The sequence below is a fragment of the Siniperca chuatsi genome, linkage group LG6 (assembly GCF_020085105.1).
Source record: "Siniperca chuatsi isolate FFG_IHB_CAS linkage group LG6, ASM2008510v1, whole genome shotgun sequence".
NCBI classification, from domain to species: Eukaryota; Metazoa; Chordata; class Actinopteri; order Centrarchiformes; family Sinipercidae; genus Siniperca; species Siniperca chuatsi.
In genome coordinates this window covers 30,400,562-30,412,632 of record NC_058047.1, presented here as the reverse complement: position 1 = coordinate 30,412,632, position 12,071 = coordinate 30,400,562, and the positions used below count along the sequence as shown (strand labels likewise).

General features: G+C 38.4%; 1 protein-coding gene across 2 annotated transcripts in view; it reads right to left on the bottom strand.

Moving 5' to 3' along the window:
* Positions 1–5,430: 5,430 nt before the first annotated feature.
* The window catches only part of LOC122877684 (calcium homeostasis endoplasmic reticulum protein), a 35,990-nt gene continuing 29,349 nt past the window's right edge, over positions 5,431–12,071 (bottom strand). For both annotated transcript variants that reach the window (XM_044199567.1, XM_044199568.1), the window contains one exon: positions 5,431–6,961. In XM_044199567.1, the coding sequence (XP_044055502.1) occupies positions 6,924–6,961 (38 nt within the window). In that variant the 3' untranslated portion in view covers positions 5,431–6,923. The remainder of the gene's footprint in view (positions 6,962–12,071) is intronic.

The following is a 12,071-nucleotide window of genomic DNA, read 5'->3' as shown; positions in this document are numbered from 1 at the left end:
TATGTCACCTGTAAACTAATACAAGATAGATTTATTGATCATTTTACAACACAGGGATATGAGATTTTGATTTATAGTTCCAAAATGATATACAGTAGATCAGTGAATAAATAAGTCATAGAAATAAACTATTTTACATGGTGGAGTGCTGAGGATGAATTAAGCAGTCTCACAGCCTGAGGGAAGAAGCTGCTCTGTAGTCTGGTGGTACGATAGCAGATACTTCTACATCTCTTTCCAGACGGCAGCAGGGTGAACAGGCTGTGGCTGGGGTGGGTACTGTCCTTTACTATCCTTTGGGCTCTGCACAGGCACCTCACCAATATCACTGATGCTCGGTAGGTTGGTACCAATGATCTTCTGAGCGGTTTTAATCACCCACTGGAGAGCCTTCCTGTCCTGGGCCATGCACATCCCATGCCAGTTTGTGAATTCTCTGGGCAGAAAATATGGTCGACATCTTAACAATAAAAATTCCACATCTGGGGAACAATGTCTATCCACTTTGACTGCGTTTGAGCACCAAGCATCATTCATGTAAACACAGAGTCCGCCTCCTCTCGTCTTACTGGAGTCTTGTGTTCTGTCAGCGCGGAACACGCTGCTCCCGTCAAGTGCAATAGCTTCATCCGGGATGTTGTGATGCAGCCAGGTCTCAGTAAAGGTAAGCACACAGCAGTCTGATTTCCCGTTGTTGAGTTAGCTTGAGCCTTATTTCATCCATTTTATTTTCCTGTGACTGGACATTAGCCAGGAGTAGTGGAATACCCTTAGGTCCGACCTGGGTCAGTTTAGCGCTTATGCCGCCTCTCTTTCCTCTCTTCCTGTTTCAGTCACACCACTTGCACACCGATAGATAGATAGATAGATAGATAGATAGATAGATAGATAGATAGATAGATAGATAGATAGATAGATAGATAGATAGATAGATAGATAGATAGATAGATAGATAGATAGATAGATAGATAGATAGATAGATAGATAGATAGATAGATAATTCTCTTCCTCCCAAACGTCCAGATTATTGCTCAGTAGGTCATACATACCCTGTAATAACAGAATAGGTACCCAGTAGTTAAAAAATAAAACAGTATAAGTTCTTTGTAAGATCCCGAATTGTTACCCCCTTATTCCACAACTTCACATCTTGTTACCCAGTACCTACATGTGTGTATCGGTACGTACCCTACTAGTACACCGTTATTACAAAAGACTACACCGTAACTCCGGTGCAATTATGCTGTACATTGTGGGCTGTAATTTAAAGCGTTAGCTTTTAGTTTTGATGCTTAAATGTCCCACGATATGCTGTGACATTAGTGCGCGCATGAAAACGCATAAAATGACTGCCAACAGCCTCTGTAATCATTTAAGGAAATCATTAAAGAAAACACTCATACATTAATAAAACACACAAAGAAATCAACTATAACAGAAAAAAGTCTGCAGTGCATGAGACACAACGTGTCAACCGAAACCCTGATCTTTCCCTAACCTTGACCTTTTGTTAAATCAGGAACTATCTGAACAAAGAGTTTAATTGTGAATCTGTCCATACATTCAATGTACTTAGGTTTAAATACTCCACATTTTCGTCGGTACCAAAAAAGTATTGCGGTTCAATATTCAAGTGCTCCACATTTAGTTTTTTTAGAGCTGCAAATAATGATTATTAATCATTTTTACGACTCATCGATCAATCATTTTGTCTATCAAGTCTCATTAAATAGTGAACAATTTCCAACAGATAGAGCCCAAGGTGATGTCTTGGAATGTCTTGTTTTGTCTGACCAACAGTTCAAACCCCAAAGAAATTCAGTTTACAATGATGTAAAACAGAGAAAAGCAGCACATTCTCACATTGGTGAAGATTATTGATTGATAAATTACTTTAACGGGAGGGCGCCGGGAGATGGCCTTGAAATACGGGAGAAACCCGGGGAAAACGGGAGTGTTGGCAGCTATGGATCCAATAAACCAAGCAACTATTAATCCAGTACAAATCGGACTTTTGCCGTCGGTTCACCACCTCTCTCCACCAGTGGGAGATTATGGCGAACAGTGAGGAGTAGTTCTGAAAATGGACATTTTACTACACCAACTTCGTTCACTGTTATATGGCTGCTGAATTTCCCACAGGGAACTACTGATTCAAAAATGTCTGTTAAGGTATGTGTGATCAAATACGTGAATTTGCCAGTAAGCAAGTTCATATAAAATTGAAAGATCTATAAGGCCATTCGGTGTTGATTTTTGTCTACGCGCGACTGGGAGTCCAGGCTATTTGTGCGTCTTGTCAACTACAGGGCTAAATAAGATGGTTTTAGAAAGATAACAGAATGGTGCCACACTTCTGCATTTCCAATGCCTCCTCTCATGGGAGGCGCCTCCATCAATCATGAGGATGAGGGATGCTGCGAGGGGGGGTTTGGATAACCTTGCTAGCCAAGCAACAACCCACACTGATAACGGGTCCCTAGGTGTGTTTTGCTGCTCTCTCTCTCTCTATATATATATATATATATATATATATAGAGAGAGAGAGAGAGAGAGAGAGAGAGAGAGAGAGAGAGAGAGAGAGATTGATAGATAGATAGATAGATAGATAGATATATCTATATATATAGAGAGAGAGATAATACATATACATACATATATATATATATATATATATAGAGAGAGAGAGAGAGATAGATAGATAGATAGATAGATAGATAGATAGATAGATAGATAGATAGATAGATAGATAGATAGATAGATAGATAGATAGATAGATAGATAGATAGATATATATATATATATATAGATATATATATATTATATATATATATATATATATATATATATATATATATATATAGAGAGAGAGAGAGAGAGAGAGAGAGAGAGAGAGAGAGAGAGATATGTATAGAGAGAGAGAGATAGATAGATAGAGATATATATAGATAGATAGAGATATAGATAGATAGATCTATAGATTTATACATATTAAATATATATAAATATATATATATATATATATACATATTAAATATAAATATATATGCATAAAAGCGGTAACTTAAGATAGTCCTGAGTAACAAACTAATATCCAACTAGGATTTTGATTCTGACATACAGTAAACCTACACTAATTAATGAGCTTCGATAGACGCTTTGATACAGACTGACTCAATGAGGAAATAAAACTCTGTAAGAGAGAGGAGACGGAGAGAAACTCAGGGTTTGTTGAAGAAAACCTGCCTGGTAACTGACCCAGAGTTTTAGGCCTTATCTACACGTATACGAATACTTTTGAAAACGGATAATTTCTCCCTCCATTAAAAAAAAAAATCCTGTCCACACGACCTTCGTTTTACAAAATATCTCCGTACACACGAGAAAGCAAAAACAATTATTTACAAACGCTCAAACAAGCATCCGCCATTGTTGTTGTTTCAAGCGCATGCTCATTACACATAGCAACAATGGACATGCGCAAATTGAGGTGCTGATGTCATCGTTTCCCAAACGCTCCATTTTAATGTCCATACAGATACATAGAAACCCGAGTTTTTAAAAATGTGCACTTTAGAAGGTGTTTTTAAGAAATCTCAGTTTTAGTGACCTAAAACACCAAAGAGGCCAAAACGTAGTGGAAAATGTTTGTTTTGTAAAATATTCGTATACTTGTGGATAAGGCCTCAGTTACCTCTCTTTCTGGAACTGAAAACCCAGAGTTACCCTCAAACTCAGAGTTTTCACTAAACCCACTTTCTGGAAAACATCCCTGGAACTCCCAAACCCCAAGTTAGGCTCTCTATGTGAACAAACAATGGCAGGGAGAAAGACTATGTGATCACACTTTTTATCAATTGATGGTTTTTCTAATGTCTGTTTTTAGGGGGTGCTGCAGCCTCCTCAGGACCCCTACTTCCAGCATCCATGCTCTGATCTCATTAAACCTTATGTCCCATCCTATGCTCTCCGCTCTCAGAATACTGGGCTCCTATGTCCCCAGAGTTAAAAAGAAGTCAGCTTTTCCTATTGTGCCCAGTTTCTCTGGAATAATCTTCCTGCTGGCATCAGACAGTCTGACTCTGTTGAAGCTGTTAAATATAAGTTGAAAACTCATCTTTTTGCTATAACTTTTAATTAGTACTTATCCTTCCATACTTCAGGCCTCGTACCTATTACCAATTTACTTCCAGCATGGGTCGGTCTCAGTCTCAATGATTCTAATAACATTGGTACTTTATCCTTGCCATGAGAATTCAATTAATAGACTGATTGCATTTCTAAACCCCTTGTTTTTCTTGATGGCAACACATGGTTCAAGATTGAGTGTAATATGTTCATTGAATAAAGTTGTGGTTATGAATAGGCTACATGATTTACAGAGAAGCAAATGTCATATGAACAAGGGGTGAAATACAGTTGCATCCCCTCTAGATATAAGGATTTAAAATATATTTATATTTGTATTATTATTACTACATTATCATCGTCAGTAGTGTCACTAGTGCTACTAGCGGGGCGTTCCTAAAATTTGACAGAAAAACCGGTGGAGCTAGCATGTAATCACTAGGATGTGTCGAAGTAACGAGCCACCCAATCACAACACAGTAGGGTGGGACTTGACGCAAAATGGGTGGGGAAAAAAATAATGGTTCTGCTGGCAACTATAAAACTTGCAGCCTTCAGAATACAATCAGGGAACTAGGAGAGTCAAAATCATTTTCTATTTCATCAAAATAATTTAAATACTAGAATATGGGTCCTTCATAAAGTGTAGTCGTTGTGTATAGACTGTCAGTCTCCAAGATATGTTGGCATGAGCCGTGTCTAAATAATGTACAACTTTTCTTAAAACATTCACTCACAAATTACATGTAAAAATAACCCCCTTGTCTGTTAAGAATCATATTAACATATACCCTGGTGATTTAAAAAGAAAACTGTAAGCCTTCAAAGTCAGCCATAAAATGAAGTCAGGTATCCAAGAAAATATGAAATTTTAATTTTTTTAAAATTATTTTTTAAAAAGATCTTCATCCAAATTACGAGGTACTAAATCAAAATTAAGCCATTTTAAATCAGAGATAAAAAATGCTGACATTACTAAGTTATAAATGTTATGACAAAATTATGATAAAGCAGTAAAGTTTTCTTTTCCTGGCAGAAAAGGGCTTCCACACCACACAACAAATGTAAGCAGATGCACATCTTCACTTTTTCAATTCAGGGAAAAAAGCAGAAAAAAGACTACATATACTGGAGGACACGTGGAGATGAACTCTGTCATTGGCCTTATGCACATTCCCAAATTACCAGTTATTAATGGCAGCAGAAAATGATGAATTCTCTAATCTGATGCATGTCAAAATAACTGTTCACTGAATGCTGTACTTACCTTCAATATTTATGTATAATCAAAGAAAAGGCACATTTATGAGTCAGAGTTCCGTTTATTTAGATTATGTATCTACAGTGTGTTTGTGAGGGAAAAATACAACTGATTTCATATTCAAAACTTTGCTATGTGGGATTTATTTTAATACTACAACTGAATGACAAACTTACATATCTCTATAGAAGTCATTACATGAAAAAGTATCACAATAATCAGCAGTGAAAACCAACAAGATTCAAGAGGAGGGATACCTTCTTAGTCTTTTTTATCCTAAATAGTCAGTTAACACAAATGACAGAAACATGTTTCCACTCACTACTAATGATATCTAGCCTTATATACATCTTCATTGTTTTATTTGCAAAAGTTGAGATATCCACGAATTAGATTTCTGACACCATCCACATTGAGCAGTTTTCATTAAGACTATTCAGCAGAAAATACTTTCATAGTAAGATCTGTGGATTACTGAGTAGGCAGCATTTCTGGGAGAAAAACATTGCTGTTGAGTTTTTATAAAAAGGACATTTTTCAAAAATACCCTTAAAAAAGGGACAGTTAACCCCAAAATCAAAAATACATCTTTTTCCTCTTAGCTGTAGTGGTATTTATCCACCCAGATTGTTCTGGTGTGAGTTGTCGAGTTTTGGGGAGATATCAGCCACAGAGATGTCTGCCTTTTTTCAAAATAACGGCACTATATGGCACTCTGCTGTGGAGTTTTTCAAATGTATTTTTTTGCCACTTTGAGCACCACAAGCCATCTCTCTTTTCAAACACACCAAAACAATCTAGATGGATAAACAGCACAACAGGTATGTATTTTTGATTTTGGGGTGAACTGTCCCTTTAACTCAGCAACTTGAGGGAGAAGAATGAAAATAATTGTGTAAAACCCAAATTAAATGTGTTAGCAACATTTAGCATACCTCCTTATTCAACTGTTGACATGCATAAATTGAAGTGGGTCCACTCACTTTCAAAAGCACTGCCTTGATACTCAGAGCATTTCACTTTTTTATTCTCAATTTTTAACCATTTCTCCTGCAGCTATGTTAAATGTTGAGGCATATTCAGCCCTGTTTTCAGCCTACACACTGAAGGTCTGACACTCTTTTTAGAGACTGATAAAAAAATTATTCAAATGCAAAACATTAAGAGTGAAATTATGAGTGCTGCGATACATCTTTGTCATTAGAGTTAGTTAGTTCCAGTGTCCCCACAAAGACTGCTGAATTAAAAATCCTGGTTGAGTTCTGCAGTGTTACTAATGTTAGTGCTGACTGTTCCATCTGTAAATCTGATGCTTTTTGATTGACTAAGCAGAGGTCAAAAAGACTTTGCACTCCTTCACAGGCCTCACAAGCGTGGTGGTACTTTGTATCGTCAATCGTCAATGGTTTCTGAGGAAAAAGGAAGGATTTGGGACTGTTGACTCCCAGATGGAAAAATGACAATGAAGTGAAATTCAGATACTTGGTTGAGGTGGCGATGGGTAAGATGAGGAGATTGACGCCATTTGATGACATCAGTCAGTTGAAGGGGCCTCCTGAGGTTCCCGATTGACTGAATCAAGAAAGTAAAGAAGAGAACAGTTAGATTTAGTTTAAAAAATATTGTAAACTAAACATTATGGTAATCTAATTGTGTGTCATAAAAATTAAATACATTTCAAAAGGTATAAAGATAAGCTGCAATCCAATACCCTTTTTTCCACTTCTCATTTTATTAACAGAAAACATGTGCTTGTGAAAATGTTAATGTATAGTCCTTGAATGTAATACGACCCCCACAAACGTAATATCCAGAAATTTTTAGGAGTGCTGCAGGAATGAGTCCTAAAACCCGGAAATGAGTTAGCATTTTTGCACTTCCGGTTCCCTTGTCTCAAAGTTAAGGTTTTCTGAATCAGTTTTTGGTTAGATGTCTGAAATAAGGTCTGTGGTTAAACACAAACTTAAGAGATTTTCATGTTTTGTTTTTAAAATAAAACATGTCAGTGTATAACCCACTTGTATATTTTGAAGCTTTTACGTGTCTTTAAAAAGGCAGTTGCTAACAAGTGGCTAAATGAGGCTACAGAGGTTGTCAGGGACATTAAACGTCATCACATCGAACACCGAAACTCATCTACTCACTAGTCTGCCTGTGGGAGAAAAATTGTATTTGTGTGTGTCATTGATGCTGCTTAAATTGCCCCCTAGTAACTGAAGGAGAAAAAGCAACCTTAATTGCCTCAGCCTCCTTTTGCTACTATCTCTTGTTTCTGCTTTCCATCCACGGATTCTGATCTGTAAGTATAGAATGTCTTTTCTTTCACAACCTCCAACATGGGATCCAGCAGTTCAAAAACAGTGGAGACAGAAGAATTTGAAGGTCCCAAAACCCCCAAACACCTGGAATCGAGAGTAAATCAAATACTTGAGAGAGACAGAAAATAAAGAAAAAATTATCCTCTAATTCCAATTTGCACCCTGCAAAATTAATAGCAAAAAAGGCCATAGAGTTTTATGTGTTGCCCTTCACATATGAACTAAATATATGGACTGATGGCGAATGGCCAGTAGCTGATTCTTTTGCTTCTAAAAAGCTCAAGATAATGAACAATGTAGTGAAATTGGGAAATGGGACTCCAGACTGGGATTATAAGTACATGCGTGCATGTGCTACAAAAAATTGGGGCGCAAATGTATTCACCAAAAGCTGCCAGATCAAGAAGTCTCTATCTCAGTGCCCTCTGATGAGTCAGGAGGGGCTACAAATGAAAAACCAAAACAAACAACGAAGCGCGGTAGTAGTATATGGCCTTTTGTAGAATATGCAGCGGCAACTGCACAAATAAATCAGGAACAGAGAGAGTAGATCCAGGGAGCTTTGATGCCAGCCCAACACGTGTCACACGCCAGCTAAAAGAAAAAGCCAATAATGAAGAACAAGACACAGAGGTAGAAGAGGAAAAACCAAAAGCAAAAACAAAAAAGCTTCCAGTCTGTTGTGGGTCAATTAGTAAACAGCAGTTAACGCCGCAACCTCTAGCACCTACCCCAAAATAATGATAGAGACCAGGCAGTACTAAAACCTTGGACCCTAGGCAAGCTTACTGAAATGGTAGAAAATGCTCCAACACTGTGGATAAATGTAACACTTTCAGTGTCCTTGCAGCCGATGCCGAGATGTTATTAAGAATGATGTACAAAAGAGAGTGGTCTAATGTGAAAAATAATTTTAAAATACAGCAACTCCAGGGTTCAAGGCAACACAGACTGTTAGAAGTTTAATTTTGATCTGGACCTGGTCAAATGTGGCCTAGACGTGACAAAAAGCAGTGAAATCTCTTTTTTTTTTTTGCATTTTCACAAAATGATTTGTGTGACGCCATGCACATTTTTTGCCCTTGTAGCGCCCTCTTGTGGTAGATTTTAATGAAACTTTCAGGGTATGTTTCAGGTTATTATGTGGACATATCCTCTAAGTGATGATTGGCCCAACGGTTGTTGACTTGTCTATTTATGTGCTGAGCCATGCCCCTTTTAAAGTTCATTGGTCAATATCTTGAGAACTAAATAAGATATCAACAAGCTTTATACAACTTTTGATAAGCTTCATCCAATGAAGATCCACTGAACATTTGGTAGCAATCAGACCTACGGTTTAGGAGGAGATGTCAAAAATGTGTTTGTTTTTTTAATTCAAAATGGTGGAAATTCTAGTTAGGCAGAATTTAGTGGCTTTTTTGTAAAGCACATTGAGCTGGACTTGTGTGAGAAATTTCAAGTCACCCCCCTTCCCCCAAAACCACTCTCCCTCTCTCTCTCTCTCAAAACCTAACACGGTAGCAGCGGATAGCCGCCCACCATTGAGTCTAGTTCTGCCCAAGGTTTCTGCCTCTTAAAGGAAGTTTTTTTTTTGTCACTGTCGCCAAATGCTTGCTCATGGTGGGATTTGTTGGGTCTCTGTAAATAATATAAAGATTACGGTCTAGACCTTCCCTATAAGAAAAGTGCAATGACATAACTTCTGTTATAAATTAGCGCTATATAAATAAAATTTATTTAAAAAGTGGCGTGGCCTGTTCAAAATTGCAATTTTGGCTCTTAATTACAATGCCACCATGTGGCCGATTGGGCTCATATTTCTGTGGAAGCACATGCACATCATTTCCAGTTATTTGGCTAAGTTTCATATTTGTAGCTCATTCCAGCTCACAGCAATTTGAGCCACGGCATAAGACAAATAATAATAATAATAATAATAAAACTAAGACACCACACCCCTTCAGGGCTTTAACCCCTAATTACCAACCGCAAATGCAAAAGACTGGATTCTGGAAGATTCACTAGAAACCTGGTTGGCCGCAACAAAAAACATGATAGAGAAAAGTGCAAAACAAACAGCGGTGCAGTTACTGCATGTAACCAACAGTCAAAAGAAACAATGATGGGAGTTTATTAATAGATTCCAGACAACCTGGGAGACTTACGCAGGCACAGAGATGGATAATTGTGACCCACTGCCTGCACAAACACTGCTAATGGTTTCTCTTTCTGCCATAGCCATTGTTATTAAACTTAAAGACACTGATTGGCAGAAAAAGACATTCTCACAATTAAAACACGCAAGTTAGACAAAAACGACATGTTTCAAACCAAATGACAGTAATGTTCAAACATTGGCTAAAATAGCGCCAGCCTTGGCCGCTTGTTGTACTGCAATGAAAGTGATTTCTGATTTGCAATGCATTGCTGCCTTCTTCCCTCAAAATAGAGTTTGTGGAGAAAATGACTGGCATACATCCCATTGGCTATTTCACCCACTTTTCAGCTTAGTGATTTAGGGCCTATGGTGCGGAGGCTAGCTGATAAGACATGCTCACATTTGCAGGAACACACACACACACACACACACACACAAAACAGCTGTAGGTTGTTTACATACAATCTCTGACACAGAGTGGATGCTTGTTCTATCTGAAAGTGAGCCTTTGCCAATTTCCCTTAAAAACACTTTTCACCTGTTCCGAAATTAAACTTTCGACCTTCCCTAGAGTTAGCAGATGTACCTCTTTCTCTATGGGCTTTGCACAAAAACCATGTTGGATTTGAAGCCTCTGCCCCTCCACAGTCATTTTGAAACCAAATGTGTTTTGGGGTAAATCTGTTTTACCCCAAATAAAGCAGTACCATTTGTCTCAGCAAGCCATTAAGTCATTGAGTCTCTCCTCGAGCAAGGTGTGTTAGTGACAACCTCAAGCCCCTGTAAAACATCTATTCTCCCCATTCCAAAAACTAACAGACCTGGGGAATGGCGCTTCGTGCAAGATATTAAAGCTATTAATGCTATTGTGTTGGCAGCTACACTCATAGTGCCAGATATTAATTCTATTTTGTTCTCTTTGCCCCAAAATTCAAAATTTTACCCTGTTGTGGATTTGTGTTCAGCCTTTTCTCCATCCCACTGCACCCTGAAAGCAAATATTTATTTGAGCTTTCACCTTTGAGGGTCAGCAATCAACATTCACAAGAGCCCCCCAGTGATATTCAGAGTCCCCCTGTATATATGCTGCTGCAGTAAAGAGAGACTTAGATGACCTTGTGCTCCCTGGTGGTAGCACATTGCTTCAATACGCGGATGACCTTTTGGTGGCGTTCCCACTCAAGAAGCTTGCAAAAGAGACTCTTTTTAAAGCACCTGGCTGAGAAAGGTCACAGGGCATCACATGCTAAAATGCAGTTCTGCCAACCCAGAGTGAACTTTTTGGGATATGATTTGGAAAATGGCTGCTGCCTCCTCTCCCCAGACAGAGTTTAACTATTGTCTGCAGTACCTCCTCCCACCACAAAAGGCAGCTATGCGCTCTTTCCTTGGCATGGCAAATTTCTGTCGTCATTGGATTCATGATTACACAGCAATGGACTCTGCCCTGCGGCTGCCACTCTAGACTCAGTCCCTGACCGCATCCAATGGACTGAACTCATGACAACTGCATTCAGAGGCTTAAAAGCAGCTTTTATATCAGCACCAACATTGGGTCTGCCAGATTACTATCTGCCTTTTCACCTGTATGTGCATGAGACTAATGGCTTCGCCTTGGGCATATTGGTTCAGACGACAGTTTGAAGACAGTGAGGTGGAGATTCTAAGTAGAGAGAAGAGTTGGTTTGAAAGAAGAGTCAAAGAAGCCATTTTTGTGAAAAAAGAAAACCTTTAAACAGAAATGGTGGTTTGAGATTCAACTTGCCAACTGTTTACCACAGTGTATTATCACCATGGTCAAGCCAATCATATGCTAATCAGGTACTTAACATTGATGAGGGAGGTGCAGCCAGAAAACAATAGGCCTGATTACTGGGCCATCATGGAAACAAAAGAAGGTCAGTTTCAGGTGAAACTAGGCAGGGTAAACAGCAGACACTCAGGAAGACTTTTCCCTGAGGGCAGGGCTTGAGCAACACAGAATAACTTAAATTTCAGAGTTCTCAGACCATTTTCACAATTGAGAATGACTTCCGGATGGGAGCTGAAACGTCTTGATTCTGAAAACAGTGTCCAGATGACTACGAATGAAACCTTTTCTACGATGGAACACTCCTGGATGAATGAGGGACTACATTGTATTACATTGTATTATACCGTACATACTTAACCTACCAACCTCTAAATCCACTTTGGTACTTAC